Source organism: Populus alba, chromosome 1, assembly GCF_005239225.2.
Source record: "Populus alba chromosome 1, ASM523922v2, whole genome shotgun sequence".
Lineage (NCBI taxonomy): Eukaryota > Viridiplantae > Streptophyta > Magnoliopsida > Malpighiales > Salicaceae > Populus > Populus alba.
In genome coordinates this window covers 31,040,934-31,061,157 of record NC_133284.1, presented here as the reverse complement: position 1 = coordinate 31,061,157, position 20,224 = coordinate 31,040,934, and the positions used below count along the sequence as shown (strand labels likewise).

General features: G+C 33.7%; 1 protein-coding gene across 2 annotated transcripts; it reads left to right on the top strand.

The window, feature by feature from the left end:
- The first annotated feature begins 12,023 nt into the window (after positions 1-12,023).
- LOC118047052 (protein DETOXIFICATION 43) lies at positions 12,024-20,019 on the top strand. Of its 2 annotated transcripts, none has more exons than XM_035056211.2 (14): positions 12,024-12,319; positions 15,590-15,791; positions 15,969-16,087; positions 16,645-16,935; positions 17,098-17,291; positions 17,409-17,544; positions 17,795-17,891; positions 18,009-18,109; positions 18,269-18,432; positions 18,707-18,778; positions 18,885-19,001; positions 19,093-19,188; positions 19,306-19,427; positions 19,734-20,019. In XM_035056211.2, the coding sequence occupies exons 2-14, from the start codon at positions 15,712-15,714 to the stop codon at positions 19,786-19,788; spliced, it is 1,644 nt and encodes a 547-aa protein (XP_034912102.1). In that variant the 5' UTR covers positions 12,024-12,319; positions 15,590-15,711; the 3' UTR covers positions 19,789-20,019. The 2 variants fall into 2 exon arrangements, with proteins under 2 accessions (XP_034912102.1, XP_034912103.1); XM_035056212.2 differs by lacking the exon at positions 12,024-12,319 and adding an exon at positions 15,433-15,489.
- The last annotated feature ends 205 nt before the right edge of the window (positions 20,020-20,224 follow it).

The following is a 20,224-nucleotide window of genomic DNA, read 5'->3' as shown; positions in this document are numbered from 1 at the left end:
AGCATGCTCTACTTATCATCTCATATTATTAATAATAGCTAGCATGACTATGACATCGATCTATTAAATGTTAATTATATGTATTAGATAATGAGTACAGTTTTTTTAATTAAAAAAACATCAAAGAAGTTTTTTTCTGATTTTATGCATCCATTAATTCACTCTTTCCTGCATTTAAAATGACCGAGACAATAAATTTATATATTTTTTAAGTAAAGTAGATTTCAACCTACTTCACAAATTAATTGGTATAAGTAGGGGCAAGTAAAAAAACTAAAAAATTAAAAAACAATAACCGAAAAAATCGAATCATAAAAATAATATATTAAAATTTAAAAATAAACCGACCGGTTAGGTTCAATTTTATAAGTCTAAAACCAACAAACTCGAACCGAATCAAACCCAAACCGAAAAAAACCGAGTCAAACCAGAAAAAAACCAAGCCAAAACCAAGCCAAACCGGTTTTTGTCTTAAAAACCAAACCGAACCGAAATTAGTTAGTTTGAACCGGTTTTGATTTAAAAAAAAAAAACATTCAATTTAATTACTTTTTTATAATAAAAATCAAACCAAATAAAAAATAATTACTTCTAAATATAAGAATAAGGTAGATGATGTGCTCGATCAAGTTGCATGCATCGTACCTAATTAATGCTACTTAATTAATTATGCACACACTGAACCTTCAATACTAATTATGTGATTTTAAAAGGCATTATATATATATATATATATATATATAGTCCTACTGGAGTATAGCTGTCGACAATTTCACCAAATTAAAGAAAGAATTGATATAGTAAATATATGTCACTTCAAATGAAAAGGAAGTGAGTGCACTTAGGCGTTAATAATTTGTTCTGTAATGTACGTGATCCTTTGTTATTAATTAACCAGCGATTGAGTGGAAGAAAGCTAAAAACTATGTAACAGATGAAAGCATTGACTGCAAATTAAATTACTTTGCACGATCATAATTAAATATGTCGACTGCCTAAGTTATAATATCATGCATACCATAAATGGAAGGAGCAACATTGGTGGACAGGAGCAAGCTTCGGCATCTCCAAGCAGTATTAATGGTGGTGCCTTTAATGCAAGCACTAGTTTGTGTGTGTGTGTGTGTGTGAGAGAGAGAGAGAGAGAGAGAGAGGGAGGGAGGGAAAGAGAGAGAGGGGGGGAGAGAGAGATGTTAACAATAATTCCCAATAATTATCTTATCGCTAAAATGGCATGCAGACATTTGTGTGCAATATGCTATGCCTAGAGTATAGATTTGGAGATTTTTAATTTTCACTATATTATACATATTTTATATGTTATTTGATTTTATTAATATTCTTTACTTATTCTAAATTCTTAATGATTTGAATTATCAAAAATAAATAAATAAATTTATACTTTATTTTTATAATTAAATAGATTTTTTAATATTAATTTAATAATATGATGTTATAAAAATAAAACGAGAAGAGAGGACTTCATATATAAAGAAAATTATGACATTTTTATTTTATGCCAAAAAAAACATAAAAATTAAAAATTAAATAGAGAATATTAAAAAAAGCTCAAAATAAGAATATAAAAAAACATAAGCTAAACATGCGTGGCTTTTGTCTAGGCGTATCTAGTCTCAAGTCCAAACCCACTTCGTTAAACTGAAGACGTGAAGTTCTATGATAAAACTTTTTTATACATACAAGATGCTTAAACATAGCATTCCGGAAAATTATATTATACAAAATTCTGGCCAAAATACTCTGCACGCACCACTATTAATTTAATTTTTTTTTTTTAATTTGATTGCCAATTTTTTTTTTCATGCATGATTGTATTTTTTTCAGGTCAAATAAAAAAACTATTAAACTAAATTTATTCACTAAGAATAAAATTAAATGATAGATAATTAAAATAGAAAAGACGCCATAAATAGCTGATAGTTTCAAGGTTCACATATAAAATTTAATTTAGTCCTCAGACTTTACAAATTATATCTTTTAGACCCCTCAATATTTTTGCAATTTAATTTTGGTATAAAAATTTATTTTTTCATTTTTTACTCTTTGGTTTGAGAGAAGAAAGAAGTCGCTGGATTTTGATAATAAAAAAAAAAAATCAACATTGATTTCAATTATGAACATCAAAATAATTGATCTTTTATATATATGTATAAGCTTTTTAATGTGGGCATAAATTTTTTTATTTACATTTAATATTTCTTATATAAAAAAAATTGCATGTTTAATTTTTTAAAAAATTATATTTGCTTGTAGCTAAACACGGATTAAGAGTTTGATTGTTTTTGTATTTTAAAAACTCTTTTAAAAAGATTTATATTTTTTATATATTTTTCTTTACTTCAAATTAATTTTTTTTTGTATTTTTAGATTATTTTAATATACTGATCTTAAAAATAATTTTTAAAAAATAAAAAATATTATTTTAATATATTTTTAAATATAAAATATTTTAAAAAATAAAAACTCAAAAAATATCGAACAGCCAGTAATACTTCAATCCTTGATACAGAAGACTCGGTCAAGCCGCTCATTAATCGAGGTGAGCTTAGAATCCAGAAACCCAAGATCCAACATATTACAAATATCCATACAATTCTAAAAATCAGCAACACTATAAACATTAAAACCTCTACCACCAACTTTCTCACTATAGAGAAGGATAGAAAAATCATTAAGGATAACTTAATCTGTTGGATTTTAAATTTGTTTTTTAATTATTATAAATTCAAGTTTTTTAAAAAATATTAAAAATTTATATAATAGTTAGTTTTAAAACCTGTAAAATTAAACAAAATATACTCAGGTTGTCCAAACATCCAAATTAATTATAAAAAAATATGGATAGAGACAAACGACCTAACTAAACGTTAATGAGCATGCAGTATAGGACTTGCTTACACGGCAGTAAATAGAAAAGTTTTTGAAGTTAAATTAAGACGCATATGCATGAACTGGCTGTGACGTGAAGGAACAGTAAAATTCAACACATCAGCCATTCCAAGGAACCAAATACCACTAGAAAACCCACAGAAGCCTCGAATTCTGAAAACCCAGCTATCGAATAACCTGAGAAGCTTGTCTACCACTGATATATATGAGGTTCCATGAACATCCAAGCACTCCGTTTATAAGAAGCAATCAGAAACCGACAAGCAGGCAAGAAAAGCTTGTGAATTGCACATTGTCAATTCCAATTCATTACTCAACATGGGAAAAGAAGAAAGGAATAAAAAGATAAAGCTGAAGAAAGTGTTCTGTCATCGACCCCATCACTGCTAACCGAGTCATGATAAACACCATCATCATCCGGAGAGTTCTGTTATCCATAGAAACAACCAAATGATTTTTTGAATACGTGACCTTTGACACCCCAATAACCTTCCAAACTGTTTGTTTTTTTTGTTTTTTTTCGCCACTAGATAGAGGCTTTAGTTGAGGACTTACGGTATTTAGTAGCAATATCACGAGGCACTGGAAAACCCAAAACCATGAACCTCTTCGGGAGTCGAATTTTGCGACCCAAAACGTATGCTTCAGAAAACTAGATCGTACATGGTAAACAAATTAAATCCTCCCATGGCCCTAGGGCTCTATTCTCTCCTTCAACTCTAGGGTTACATGGTTCAGTACTGAACATCCTCCCATGGCTAACACCAGCTCTTCTATCCCCGACTTATCAGAATCTTTGAAAGGACAAAAAATACTGCCATGACCGACCCTACCACAAGAATAGCAACCTGTGGTAAGAGACCTTTTGATCAACGTCTCCAATCGTTATCTCTCTAAAACTGGTCTATCAAAGGTCAACATCCACCGCAACTCGTGCAAACATGCCCCAGTTGATTTGTCTGGCTGTTATAATCTATTTTAATAGTGCCAATTATATTCCCCATTGTACGAAGAATATTAGCAGGACTCCTGACATGTTCTCTTTTTTTTAGTGGAGCTCAAACTTGACATATAAGAATTTTTGGAAGTGGACTGCTGGAAGATCCGCTCATCTTATAAAAACTCAAGTGGGTTTCTTTAGTCCTGATTTTCTGTAAAAAAAAACTCTATGAATCTATTAGTCCTAAAAGCTTTGAGACGATTGGCTGACATTGTTAATTTATAGGAGTTCATTAATTTACGCTACCCACACAAAGTTTTATCTATTGGCTTTGGTATTTCTTATAAGCTTTCTATAAAGGAGAGGCAAATTAGGAGACGTGAAGTTACCTGCTCTCTTTGACTATATTGTTCAGCCGGGGATAGATAGGAATTAACCAGCCGGAACCCTTTTTCCATCACTTGCGAAAAACTAAAGCTATTTAGTCTGAAAGACCAAAGCTCTTTGCTCATTGTAAGAGATTACCAGCAAGAATAATCTTGGAGTAGCTAACACTTATATGCAAAATTGGAAGACTTTACATTGCACTTTCAGCAAGCTCGCTTTAGCATTTATAATTATTGAGCTTCTCTAATTGTTGGACACATCTTCTATATATAGTTTGTCCATGCTTCTTTTTTTCCTCTTGTGAGATCTCGTACGTGTCCCCGTTTCCCAAGTGTGGTCTCCTTGTGCCTCAGTTTTTATATAGAATTAGAATTCCTCTTTTATGCTAGGCAGCTGCCAGTCGTTTTTGCCAGATTAGTTTGCTGGTTTAGATTGAATTTTGAGCGAGCTTGCTTTAACATCTAATGGCTTCCTAATTGTTTGACCAATCTTCCACCAAAACTGAGGGTTTTGATGTTTGAGCCCTTCATTCTTTTATATATATATATATATATATATATATATATATATATATATATATATATAGCTTTGGTTACTTATCTCCCATGGATATGAGACATTAGTTTCCAACACCTTATTATCTACAGTGTTGAAGTTGAATTGGTGTTCATACATTTATGATGTCCGAAAAGAAAGAAAAAGGCAGATTAATTACATCAAGTTTGTAGAACCTCTAGTACTATTGTTAACAGTAGCCTCTCGGATGTTAAAACGAAGATTTTATCATGAAACTGTCAACTTCTAATTAGATAATTTGTAACAATCTTGATATTAGCTGCCATTATTAATATTTGTACATCTTTTTGTAGACCAATTGTGTATTGTTGTGAGCTCCTCCTTCCTTTCCTGCCAACTACTATCGTACTTTTTGTCATTTTATTTCTTTCTAAGTATGCATTCCAATTTTAGTGATCAATGGAATACGTTAATACATTTAAAAATTTGGTAGTGGCACACAATTTAAAGGATAAGATATTTAAGTTTGTTTCTTTGTGCTGTAATTCAATACAACAATACCATGTTTTTTTTTTTTTTTTGCGTTGGACTCATGTGGTGATTAGTAAAGCTTAAATAAAGTAAGGTTTGCTTAAGATTTAATCAAAACTGAACTCGGTGGCATGCAAAAAATTGGTCCAAGGACTTTTGAAAGTTAATTAAATGTAATTAATATAACGCATGCACGGGCTAAAAATCCTAAAATTTAGAAATGATATTGATGAGGTCATGTTTTATCACGAGGGCTTGAAAGTTGGGTCTGGGCCCGGGTTAAAATCATTAATCACCTGATTTTCACAATCTGACCCGCTCTTTAATGATGAAAACACAGGTAAATCGTCATCGTTATCTGTAGAAAATCCTATTTTATTTATTTGCAGAATCTTTGATGATTAAATTTGAATTGGTTTAGGAAAAATCAATTATCCCTTTGAGTAAGGGTTTTTCTATTAAGATAAAATTGTCATTGTTAAAGCAAAGAGAAAAAAATTGAACATAACGCGATCTTTGTTTCCTCCGTATATAACCCTTTGGGTGCTTCTCTTTCTTGTAGGGAAAAGGTTGGCATGTTTAATTAGGATAAAATATCTATGACTTACGGTCTCATCAGGAGAAAAAAATCTTTAATCCATCAAGATAAAATATCTCTACTCTATCAAGGGGCGTTTGGGCTCAACCTCGGTTGCACACAAGGACAATGGGTCTGGCAACTCACCAGACCCACACGCATTTAAGCTCAATGCTTTGCTGAGCCCAGGAACGATGGGTCTGGCAACTCGCCACACCCATAAACATCTGGACTCAGCGCTTAGTTGAGTTTAGGAATGATAGGTCTAGCAACTCGTCGGATCAACGAGCTCATGAGCTCAGTGCTTGGTTGAGCCTAGGAATGATGGGTATTAACCTTATCATGGTTAGCCCTTTAGAGAGTAGTTTCAAACAAACAACCATAAAGAAATAAATATTGATATATCAGTATCGTCCCAAATCTTTGGGCATTATACACGAAGATTTTAAAAAGCATTTGCCCATAGTAGGTGAGACCTTTTTTTATCTTTCCCATAAGATCTCTATGTTCCCCTCTTAGCATCATTGGGATCCTTAAGTCCATGAGCTTCTTTCCATAGGTAAAAGGTCCATCTTGGGGAACAAAATGACGACTAGCACTCAATATAGAACTTGAGTAGCCTTCTCAAGATATGTGATGACATGAAAAGTTTCCATCCCACAGTAAAGATGTAGGGGTTTTTTTTTTATAACCTTAGTTGTTCTTACTGATACCTTTCATTTACTTTTACTTTGTTTGATTTGTAAAAAATGAGAAAAAACTATTCTCGTAGAAAAGACCTCAAGCCATATCTTTCTTGACCCGGGAAAAACTTGTACGAATCATCCTTAATTTTTTTTAAAAAAAGGTCATTATTTTTCAACCAAAACTAATAGAGCCCAAAAACAAATGGCCTAATTCAAGAAAGAGAAGTTCTCTAGCTCTTAATGAGGAGTTCAAGCTTCAGCCAAAACATGAAAAGAGAGACACTAAACATGGGTCCCTCAAATTAGGCCTCAGGGTTTAGAGAGGAGGTCCCATACTCGCGTCGTCCTTTAGTGAAAAAGATAAAAGATCCTCCCGTAGAGGCCTATCTGCTTCTCCTATTATAGGTGTTCAAGAAAGGAGGTGTTGTACAATTCCTTCTCTTGTCCCCGTTAAAGAACCTCAGAAGAGAGGAAGGTTACCTCAAACCCCTAAAGATGACGTCCCTAGCAATTCACTGCAAACATGAAAATCATGACTTGCCAACAACTTGGCAAGCACATTACCTAGAGGCATCTCCTTGATAAACGTATTAGTAAACTAACCCTGGGAACCTCTCAGGGTCTTTTTGAAATCTTCACTCCTCTCTATATGTATAAAATGAGGTATTCCTTTCCTCTTAAAGGATTTATAAGGAATGTGTTTAACTACTACCAGTTAGGCTCGGGTCAGTTGCATCCCAATAAATGGACACTCATATCTGCTTTCAAAATAAATTATAGAATGGTTGGGCTCGAGCCCACTATGAATGTCTTTAAGAGTTGCTACTAATTTGTTTTCGACATCGATTTCGGCAACGACATGTGTTGGTTATTCACGTTTTCTAATAAAAGCAAAAATGCTATAAAGAACACGCTAAATGGGAAATCTAACTCTGCCAAGAATTAGAAGGGGTAGTGGTTGGTCATAAGATATATCAAGGTTATCAATCGCTAAGGAGGACTATAATAAATTTAAGGCTATTCCCAAAACCAACTATGAAGTTGACAAAATGGCCTAGGGATATTACCAGGTTATTTTGCAAGGTATAGAGTCATCCTGCCATGTTGTCTTTTTTTTTTTTTTGCTTGATTCAAAATCAAACATTCTTATATCCCTATAAGGTTGGTAGGTGGAGGAGAATTAATAAGAGGTGTCATGAGAGCCTTCTATTAAAAATCTACCCGCGAGATCTTCATCTCAGGCTATTGGCAAAGATAAAGGTAAAGAAAATAAGGAAGACTCCCCTTTTTTTATTGAGGAATTCTCTTTTTTTATCTTCTTGAAAACACCATTAAAAACCCCGTGGAAGTTGGGGGTCATGATCTTCTCTTATCCTGGGAAGAAAAGAGTCTTACCCCATCTACAGTGATCACAAATGTCATCACTTGCTTCAAGAAGAGAAGAGTTTATACCCCATGGCCAACCATCTCGAAACCCCGCCTATAGAGGCCCTTGCAGTGATCTTTCATTTGTCTTAACTTCCTATCTTATTAGCTGAGGAAATAACAATTGGGACCTTTATAAGAGCTAGCACCATGAAGTTCTAAGACGCCTTTATTGATCTATCTCTAAGTCGTAATCCATTTGATTTTCCAACTTTAATTGATGAGAAAGGGAAACTGATGAAGGATATGGTTCAAAGGAGAACATACCTTGAGGATGCTGACCTCGAGGTTATGAGAACTCTAGATAGGGTCATTATCATCCCATCGAACATCTTCACGATGTCTGGCAAAAGCTTTCATTGCTATTTGGCTGGCTTTCAATGTAAGGCTAAAACCTCTTGTTTTCAGTTTTGGTAGAGTTATTTATTCTTTTAACATTCTCTCTTGACAAGTCTTTATGATGTGTGTATATTCCCAGAGGCGTTGGGTGACCAAAATGAGCTATATAAGGAGGGGTCATGACTACAAATAGGAAAAATCAAGCAAACTTCGACCGTTTTTAGGATGTAAAAAAACATTGTAACAGTTAAAGTGTAAAGCATCAAGGTGGTATATTCCAAACTAAATGACCACACACAAGATTTTTCCATCGAGCTGAGCTCTAGAAAGGAAGCACTTGAGGCTTCCTACAACCAGGTGGTTTCCCTAAGAGAGGGGCTCCTTCAAGCTAGGGACTCCCAAGTTCATTTACGGACTGAGCTTGTTTCCATGCGAGTTGAGCTCACTACTGTTAAGGAAGAGGACCAGGATCTCTTGGAAAAGATAGAGTTTTTAAGGGGTTCCCCTCAGGTGAAGTTTGAGTCTTTTTTGAGAGATTCTCCTACGAAATTACAAGAGTTTTCAAGGGCTCGATATTTTTGATAGAGACAAGATATTCTTAGCCATGTCCAACCTGTATTTCTTCAACCTTTCTAAAGGGATATAGGTAGACTTTAATGCAGCCTTCCATCCAGTCCCAATCCTGGACTTTGCAGACGTTTTCCTAGTGAGTGTTGTTATGGCTAAGAGGGTAAGATATCTCTTCGAGAATCCTAGGCTAGATCTTTAAACCCCCCCTCTCTCTTTCTATGTATGTATGTTTTATTATTTTGTATACATCGCACTTTTATAATACAGCTCTTTGTTCTTTTGTTGATTTTCATGAATTTTAGTCCCTCTGTAAGTTTTTATTTGAGTCAAACACCCACACTTAACAAGGTGTTTTTATGTCCATCACCCATACTTAATAGAGTATTTTTAAGTCCAACACCCATACTTAATGAAGCATTTCTGGGTATAGACAATGAACAATCTAACCTTAGCTAGATTTATAAGGGCTTTATCTTTTTAGAAACAATAAGAGATGTCATTTACAGATGTCCACTAATTATTTTGGGTGTATTCATTGTGGACCATTAAAAAGCCTCCTAGTAGGGAGTGGTGTCAAATGATTTTAATTTTGGTTCGTATAAGGCCTTATAGGTATTGTTCCCAAGGGAACATAAAATTCTTTGTTTGATCAACGTTCATCATGTATTTGAAGGAGGGTGCAATTGCACTCGGGAAAACATGTCAATCCATTATAAGATAAATTATATCGTAGCACTAAAAAGATATTTGTTACTTTCAAAGTAAATATGTTATATCACTAAGGAGAGTAAATTCATCTTATTTTTTAAAGATTTGATGCAGCATATTAATCCTCATTGTTGATGCAGCATCTATCCCAACATAGGGGGAAAGGTGTGATCGCATCTGGGAGAACATGGCAATCCCTTTTTAGGTAAACCATGTTGTAGCACTAAGGTGATGTTTGTTACTTCCAAATTAAATGTGTTATCACTCTAGAGAGAGTAAATTCATCTCATCTTTGGAATATTTGATAGGGAAAACATATCCATCTTAATTGCTGATGTAATGTTTATCTTATCCTTGAAGAAAGGTATAATCACACTATGAAGATCATGGCAATCCCTTCCATGATAAAATGTGTTGTAACACTAGAGAAACGTTCGTTACTTTCAAAGTAAATGTGTTATCACTTTAGAGAGAGTAAATTCATCCCATCTTTAGAATATATGATAGGGAGAACTTATCCATCCCAGTTGTTGATGCAATGTTTATCCCATCCTTGGAGATAGCTGCGATTCCACTAGAAAGAACATGTCAATCTCTTCTAAGATAAATTGTGTCATAACACTAGAAAGACATTTGTTACTTCTAAAGTAAATGTGTTATTGCACTAAGAAAAGTAAATACATCCCATCTTTGGAAGATTTGAGACATGGATAGTATAAAGCCTTTGTTATTTTAAACAATATAATTCATATACAAGAAACTTACATTTTTAGTCATTGACCACAATACATTTATATCTAGCTTTAGGGCCCTAAAAAGGAAAGGGAATTGTGTTTCTCCAATAAAGGTTTTCTAAGTAGTCGTCAAAAGAAATCTTCCTAGATAAAAATAGTTCCTTCGGTTATTCATACACAAGAAACTTACATTTTTAATTATTGACCACAATACATTTTTATCTAGCTTTAGGATTTAAAGAGGAAAGGGAATTGTGTTTCTCCAATATAGGTTTTCTAGGCAGTCGTCAAAAGAAATCTTCCTAGATAAACATAGTTCCTTCGGTTATTATGAAGATATGATTGGCGAAAGAGAAGATAACCTCTCTATTTAGGGATCATCTACCCTGTCAAATCCGCAAGCTTGGCCGGAGTCCTTGGTTAACAATAGCTTTTGAAGTTGCATGGATTGAACTCATTTTATTGGTAGCCATTAAAGGCTTTCCAAAACCTCGAAGCTCCAACTTCGATAGTAATTAATGATGATAATGGCAATGGAGCCACTGATTTGCAATAACTTCTAAAGTTATACGATTTGAACCGACATCTCGTTGGTACCCGTTGAAAATCTTTCAAAGCTTCAAGGCTCCAAATCCAGTGGTAATTAGGGATGACAACATTCTGGTTTTTAGAGGAGCGGTCGATAGCTTTTTGATTATTTTTCCACAGACGACGCCAATAATGAGGTCATGTCTTATTCCATGGGCTTGAAGGCCAGGCCTAGGCCCGAGATAAAGTCATTAATCTCCTGATTTTAACAATCTAACTCAACCTTCTATGGTGAAAGCATAGATAAATCATCATCGTTAGCTAAAAAATATCTCCTTTTATCTATTTGGAGACTCTAATGATTAAATTATAATCAGTTTAAGAAAAATGAATTATCCCTTTTAGTAAGGATTTATCTATTAAGATTGAATTCTCATTGTTAAAGCAAAGAAAAAAAATTTCTTTGTTTCCTCCTTTTATATACCCTTAGGTGCTTCTTTTTTCTTTGTAAGGGAAAGGTTGTCATGTTCCATTAAAATAAAATATATCTGATCTACGATCCCACCAAGATAAAAAAAAAAATATTTTTGATTTACGATCTCATTAGGAGAAAATATTTTTAATCTATTAGGGGACGTCTAGGCTCAGTGTTTTGTTGGGTCCAAGAATAATGGGTCTGACAACTCAATAAACCCACAGGCATCTAGACTCGGCATGTACCTAGGGTTTAGTGAGAAGATTCCAGATCTGTGCCATTTAAGAGAATGCATGTAATGGAAAGAAATATTTTTTAAACAATTAGAGGAAAATGAAATACGTAATAATTTATTTGACTGTGATATATTTTGATCCTTTTTTTCTCCCCGTATATCTCCATAACGCTACTCTTTCTATACAACAGAATTCCCATTTTCTGCAACTGGCGATAGTCATCAGGTCATGTAATCTAAAATTGTAAGCATGCGGAATTGGGATCCTACGCGGACCACGATCTGCGAAAAAGCTCTCACGTTACACTCTAAAAGCACTAAATGTTTTAGCAAAAAGTTAGACAATAAGGTTAGAGAGCTGGATTACACAGGTAGTGGAATTCCACCTTTCTGGAAGCCAGAAATTGTTACCCCCAAGTCTATATAAATTCTCGATTCGATGATTTAAGTGAATTAGTTGCAATTTTCTTTTTTCATCATCAACGTAATATATAGCTTAAAATTTTCTTTCTTTGATTCATCTTAATGAGGTCTTAATTAACTATTTAGTTTTTCATTAGGAACGTGTCATTTTCTGACTAGAATTGGACGAAAGTTTTGTGCCTCGATCACTCTCGCTAATTGGAAAAGTGTGTATGAAAGGGGACTGGAGAGTGAGTATCTGCCTTGCGATCCTCAGGAGGTTGGTAGAAAAAGCTTTGCAGAAGCTGGTGGAAAGGAGCTAGCCTTGCACAGTAGTTACGCTACCGATAGCAAAGGTAAGCTAAATATATATTATTATTTTTTTTTTTTTTCATTTCCTTCAGTTATGTCTTGAATTCTTCATCGAGATTTAGTAATTTTGTATTAATATCAATGCTTCTATGCACTTCACGTTTCTAGCATAAGCTCCGTTAAAAAAACGTTGGAAATTATTTACTTATTTTCCCTAGAATTGAATCAGGATGAGGCCACAAATAAGTCTATTGAAAACAAAGCTATTCACCTCACTCGCTGAAGTCTCGAATCATAAGTTAAATAAATTAATTTAAGTTGATCGAGTTAATCCAAAACGCCATTATTTTAAAAAAAATTGAAAAAACACAAGTTAAAAAACTCTTTTAAAAGAAAATCAAACTAGATAAATCTAGTAAATTCCCTTCTAATTTAATTTGAAACTCGACCTGTAATAAAAATTAAATCAAGATCATTGCTTTACTTACCAGATAAATCAAGCATATTCAAACCCTTTTTTTTTTTTACTTTCTTTAACGAAATTCATCCTTGTTTCTCAATGTAAGTGACATTCACAGACATTTTCTGGTAAATAATATGAAAAAATCCTACCCATCCTTCAAGTCACAACCCATTCAAAGCAAAGTTAAAATAAAAAAAAAAAAAAAAAAAGTTAACGTGGTTCCATTTATCCAAAATTATAACTTAAAGGGTGCATGTGGCTAATGGGTTATGGCCCAACCTAGGCTCGAAAGGCTCTTATGCAATGATAGTACTAGACAAAGTTGTGACTGGGCATGGTGTGTTCTAATCTAACTGCGAGGATGTTTATTTTCTGCCACTTGTCAAGTACGGACTGGCCGACCCCTTGGAAAACATTACGATACTGTCACTATAGGGCAGCTCTCTGATGTCAATGTTTCATTTCTATTCACATAGTTTAAAATTTTATTATCACTCCTATAGTTCTTAAAAGTTTCAATTTTACTCTTTGTTACCCAAAAAAAAAAGTAACAAAGATGACTTTCTTCATACCTAGTTAAAAAAATACATTAGAAAAACACTTGAAAAAGAAGGTTATTTAATAAGAGTTTACAAAAACACTTAAAAGCCTTATTAAAAAATCAAAAATTAAATTTAAAAGTAAGCTATTTAAAGTCTGTTTGTTATTATGTTAGTAGTTATTTTTAAAAAAAAATTTTACTTAAAAATATATTAAAATATTTTTTATTTTAAATTTTTTCTTACATTAACACATCAAAATGATTTTAAAATATTTAAAAAAATCAATTTTAAACAAAAAAAAATAAATTTAGATAAATAATATTTTAACCACCATGTTAAAACACCACGAGGTATAATAGAAACACGTTTGAAACTGGGTCGTATATAGGAGCTTTTCAATAATGTCTCAAATAAAGTTATGGTAAGTAATAAAAAGCCTGAGCCTGAGATATCTGGGTTTGCTTTTCATAAAAAATATGTTTTCAATCGGCTTGTGCTGAGATGCTTAGAAAGTACCTTTCTCTTCTCTAATAAACCCCAATTTTTAATGGATTTCTTTGAATTCTACATAACTTGTTTGCCCAGTAAAATAATTATATTATATAAATCTAAAAATTTAAGTTATTAAATAAGAATATAAAATATAATTTATATTATTTTTTATTATATATTTTCAAGTAAAAAGCATTTTATATTTCAAGTTACAAAATCATATCAATTTAAAAACTTAATTTGATAAATGAAATGTTAAAATATAATTTATATTATTATCTAACAAGATTAATTCAGTAATATTCTCAAATTATTAATAAAGATAAAATTAAAACAAAATAAAGTAGCATAATTTTCATATAGGCTCTCATGATATTTGCTATACCTAGCTTTAATATTAGTTTCTTTTATTAGGCTACTGACATTTTATTTTGAAATAAATGATACATGTTTTTTCAACTATATTCTTGCCTAAAACTTGAAGGCGATCCTCTTAGAGATTGATGAATTGTACTAATTACAATAACCGATTCAATAACATATGAACCTAGAGATTACTAAACTTTTTCTTGTAAATGAAAAATGTATAAATTTGTTTTTAAACTACTTAAACTTTCAAGATGAAACCTCACCATTTTTATTCTATCTCATTAAATTTTTTTAAAAAAAAACACAAATTAGTTATAAATTTATATAAATTTTAAATTTAATTAGTTTTTGCTTAAAAATATATGTTAAATCCCCTATTCTTCTAATTTCTAAGGATGGAATATTGCATGAACATGTGATCATCTACTATCAAAACAATCAAGCTTTCATTCCTGAACATATTAAATTTTAAAACATCATCAATTATGCACACTTGCAATGTTCATCTTCTTATATTTTACTGTGGATTTACTTTTTTTTATTATGGTTCTCAAACTTTTATTTTACATGATTGCATTCTTTTTTTAACAAAAATCAAAGGACAATTGAATTGAATCAAATTTATTAATTAAGGATAAAATTGAAAGATAAATTATCAAAGTAAGAAAAGCACCATAAATGGCTGATTCTTTCAAAAAAGTTTTCTTTAGTCAACTTTACAAATTATACTTGTTCGATCCCTCAATAGTTTTTCATTTTAATTTAATGCAAAAGTTCATTTTTCTTATTTATTAGTTCTTGGGGGGACGTTGAATCTCAATGATAGAGAGAGAAAAGTAGTATTAATATCGATTTTGACCATCAAAATTGTTAATGTAGGTATCAAAATGTTCTATTTGGTGAGAGGGGTTCAACTTAGATGGTTTTTCACTTTGAAATTGCTTTAAAAACCAAATCTGAGCTGGAGAAGAATTTTTTTCGAGTTCTTATGATTTTTTTTTAAAAGGTCATTTATGAGTTTTTCAATGTGTTTAGACTTATTTCTAGATGTTTTAGGTCAAAATTAAGTTGATTAATAAGATTTTAGATCAAAACAGCATAAACCTTGTTTTTATGATCATCGCACCGTCCAGAATTTAGAAAATACCAGCCAACGCGTAATAATTCAATGGCATAATTTTGGTGCAAAAAAATTTTAAAAAATATAAAGTGGACAATATGTTTCCGGCCCAATTGAATTATATATATATATAAGGGCCCGGTTTATACTATACAAGTACCATTAGTTTTTCGTATACCTATAATCACTCTTGCATTTATCCATTGTCATATCGTAGTAGAAAACGAGGTTGGTTTCTGAACTTACTTGAGCACTTGAGCATTATTGCTCGCTGGGTTTATAACATTGTCCGTAATCATGATCCACTGTTATGCCATGCATTCTGCAGGTTATAGGAACTTAGCTTGTGAAGACTTGAATTGTTTTGTTGTCATCCAGACATAGCTTAGCTGAGCTAGAAAAGTTTCACACTTGGAGTAACATTCAATTACAACTTAAGGTTTCAATACCATGTCTGAGGAAAGTGCTTCGCAGCCAGCTGGCCTGAGAAAGCCGAAGATACCACTCTCTGTTTTCTTTAGAGATGCAAGGTATAATTTAATTTAGTCCCATGCAAGGTTTTATTTTTATTTTATTTTTTTTTTTGCTTTTCTGTATGATTTCCCTATTTATCTGCTAAGAGGGAACTTAAGGCTGTATGTTTTCTTCTTCTAGACAAGTGAAGAGAAACTTTATGTTCTATGAGCTAAAGTTGGTTCCATTTTCAGACTATTCAAGAAGGATGAACTTGGTTCGGAGATCATAAGGATTGCATTGCCTGCAGCAATGGCTTTAGCTGCTGATCCCGTTGCCTCCCTGATTGACACAGCCTTCATTGGCCGTCTAGGTTTGTTCTCATGTCCTATGATTGTCCGGTCAGCTAGCTGCAGAATTTAATTGCGAAATGGCAGCATTTTGACAATACAATTCTTGCTGTGTAGCTTTTAAAACTATATATCCTGCCATCAAGGTTGTAAGATGGTGAAAATTTAATAAAAGAAGTGAATCTGGTTTAGGTACTTGGTGATCTTTACCAAAGCAACTCTCTCATGCTGCACATGCACAACGAAACCAACATGGTGGAAATCTATAAAATCTCAAAATGACTGTTTAGTAGCTTTAGTGTACCTGGAATCCCCCAAGAACACTTTCCTAATGCAGTGCCCTTATTACTCCACAATCAATTACAGTATCTATTTGTTTATCCAAAAAAATAATTGCAGTGGCATTTGCCTCAGCTTTCCTGACAGGAAAACTTGTTATAATCTAGATTAATATCCTACTGATCATGATCAAATTGTTATTCAGTTCTACTCTATCGGCTGTATCTTGTTGCTTAATGCAACACACCAACAAGGGAATAGATCCGACACTCAAGATGATTTTAATTTTTATTTTGCACAGGTCCAGTGGAAATAGCTGCGGTAGGAGTTGCTATTGCCATATTTAATCAGGCCTCAAAAGTCACCATATTCCCTCTGGTTAGTATAACGACTTCTTTTGTTGCTGAGGAAGATACAGTTCACAGAAATACCAAAATTGAAGCAGAGAAGGCAGAGGACTTGAAGAAAGATTCGAAAAGTGGTGAAGCGAAAGAATCAGTTCCTAATGATGAAATGCTTGAGAGCTTAGAGAAGGGCTCAGCCACAAACAACGAAAAGAACATCGAAAATAAAGATTCACTGTCGGAGGATGGTACACAAACTCTCTCGTTCTCATTGATCATCTGCCATTATCCCATGTTATAGCATTGCATTCTAGAACATGTGTCCGTATTCTAAAATTTTCTGAAAAGACAGCTTGAAAACCATTATCGTATCATACTAGCATAAATAGTGTTGGTGTTTTCTTCATAAGATTGCAAGACAATCACAAGCAGGTCTTCCACTCATACTGACACAAAAAGTGTAAATCCCAAACAAAAGAACGAGAGGCGACATGTCCCCTCAGCGTCGACAGCATTGATTGTTGGTGGAATTCTTGGTCTAGTGCAGGCTATATTCCTCATATTTGGGGCAAAACCTCTCCTGCATATTATGGGTGTGAAATCTGTAAGTGCCTTCAGTTTCAGTCTCCTCACTAGTATTATTTCTGTTACTCTGCATCTGTTCATTTCTGCTGCTTTTATTCATTAGAGAAGTGACGGTGCTATCATTTTTATTCGATAGGGTTCGGCGATGTTAAACCCTGCAAGGAAGTACTTGACATTGAGAGCTCTAGGTTCTCCTGCAGTTCTTTTGTCATTGGCAATGCAAGGAGTCTTTCGAGGCTTTAAAGACACAAAAACCCCTTTATACGCCACTGGTGAGAGACATTTCGTTTTAGTTTCAGCTTCTTTTCATCCATTCCCACTCTTCATAAGCAATGTCTTAATGCTCAGCAGATCCATTCTATATTTCTGACCAATGTGAAATCTAACATATATATTAAACATACACATTTATAGGAGATTTAACAAATATCGTCATTCTGTTTGTGGACATAAATCCAACTTTCCTGCCTGAGATTTTGGGACTCCACTAACTCTTTCTTTGGTTCTTTTCGTCTACCACAGTTATAGGAGATTTAACAAATATCATCTTAGACCCGATATTTATCTTCGTCTGTCGCTGGGGTGTCAGTGGTGCTGCTATTGCTCACGTCCTTTCCCAGTAAGTACTAGTATTCTTCCATGTGTGCAGTTAATATGGTGTTCAATGTTTACAACGATTAGTTTTCAAAGGACTCGTGTTTATGAATTTTGTTTTCATTCCTCGTAATCCCTATAGGTACTTGATTTTAGTGATCCTCTTGTGGAGGTTGATGAAGAAAATTGATCTTTTGCCCCCAAGTGTGAAAGATTTGCAATTTAGTCGGTTCCTCAAAAATGGTGAGGGGCTTAAGCACTCTTGCTCTGATCACTGTTTTGAAGATTTTCCTTCTTGTCATTGCTTGTAGTTAGATTATAATTAATTTGCTGCCTTGGTAAGAAAGTTTTGAACACGCGATCAATGCATTTTCTCTAACTTCATATCTCTGCCGGAAGCAGGTTTTCTGTTGTTAGCGCGAGTTATAGCGGCCACAATCTGTGTGACCCTGGCAGCATCAAGGGCTGCACGACTGGGTTCAACAACTATGGCTGCCTTCCAGATCTGCTTACAAGTTTGGTTGACATCATCACTTCTTGCAGATGGCTTGGCTGTTGCCGGACAGGTAAAAATACCCTGCAGGGATTTTTTGCTCCTGGTTTATGATTATTAGTGTTCAATTTTAGACCCTGTCAGTGCCTTTCCTGTTAATCATACTGTAAAAACACCGTAAGGACTTTTCTGGTAGGAGCTGCAATCATACTTTTAACAGGTTATCATTCAAAACATGTCACATTTTCTTAACTCTTAAGAACACTCAGCCCCCTTCTCGTAGTCTGTTTTCAGAAAACATATACTGTCTAATTTCCAGTTTTTCTTCAAACATATACTGTCTATAGGCAATCATTGCTTGTGCATTTGCTGAAAAGGACTACCAAAAGGCAACAACTGCTGCCACCCGAGTGTTACAGGTACGCCAATAACATCTGTATTGATACATCCTCCCATCTTTTGGTTTTCCTTTTCCTCTAAAAATAACCACAGGCTTCTTAAATTGTGACTGGTGGTGTTGTGCAGATGAGTTTTATTCTTGGTCTTGGGCTAGCTGTGGTTGTTGGACTTGCCCTGCACTTTGGTGATGTAGTTTTTTCAAAAGATCCTAATGTTCTTCGTATCATAGCCATCGGCATTCCGGTAATTCCCATTCAAATTGATTTGTAAAATTCTCTTTTTCTTGTTTCTTTTTTTGAAGTTAGACTGATCTCTTGCTCTATCCACCCATCAGTTTGTTGCTGGTACACAACCCATCAACTCGATAGCTTTTGTCTTTGATGGTGTAAACTTTGGAGCATCTGATTTTGCATACTCTTCATATTCCATGGTAAGTTTATCGGCCATTGTTCATTCCATAAATAAAAGAATAATCTATTGTGACTTCAATCTTTCTAATTAATTCTTCTCCGATGAAATTTCCTTGTTTAATTTCTTTTCTCTTCAGGTTCTAGTGGCCACAGCAAGCATTGCAGCCATTTTTGTTCTCTCTAAAACCGGTGGATTTGTTGGAATTTGGGTTGCCTTGACCATCTTCATGGGGCTACGCACATTTGCCGGCGTATGGAGGTAATGCTGCTTGTTAATACCAAATGACATTCCACTTTCTTTTTCTTCATAGTGAAATCACGATAATTAGATGGACCAAAACGATTTTACTGGTTGTCCATGTGATAATCTTTCAGACCCAAACCTGCAAAATTCGCTTGATTTCAACGATTTATGGTATCTGGAAACATCCAAAACTGAAACAGAAAACCAAACAATTTATGAAAAAGAAAAAATGTTCAGGAATGTAGCAGTCTTTATTATGATAGTTCATTGATTCTTTGATGCTACAAGCTGATTGACATGGAATTGCCACTAATCTTGCAGGATGGGAACTGGAACTGGACCATGGCGCTTTCTCAGAGGGCGATTGTTGTCATAGGACAATGTAAACCTCAGGAATTTGCGTGTTGCAGTGACATTGTTTTGTCCTTGTATACCTTTTTGTCTTTTGTCTACTATTTGTTTGTTTGTGTGATTCCGTTTCGCTTCAATACACTCCTTTCTGCAGTTAATCCTGCCACACGTTTGTATCTTTGTCTACATAAATCAGACCCACGTTTAGTTGCCCACTACATATTGACAAATGAGAAGGGCTTTGCTCTTTCGAAAATTAAGTTTGTTCTACTATGGATACAAATTTCATGAATAAAAAAATACTTCAAAAATTTTTTAAAAATAAAAAACATTTGATTGTGCTCAGACTGCCAAGCATGACCCAACATATAGCATGGACTCAAAGTAAATATGTTTGGACTTGGTAACCCAAGCCCAACATCTGAGGAAAATGGGCTCAAGCAAAAAGTCTGAGCCCATGT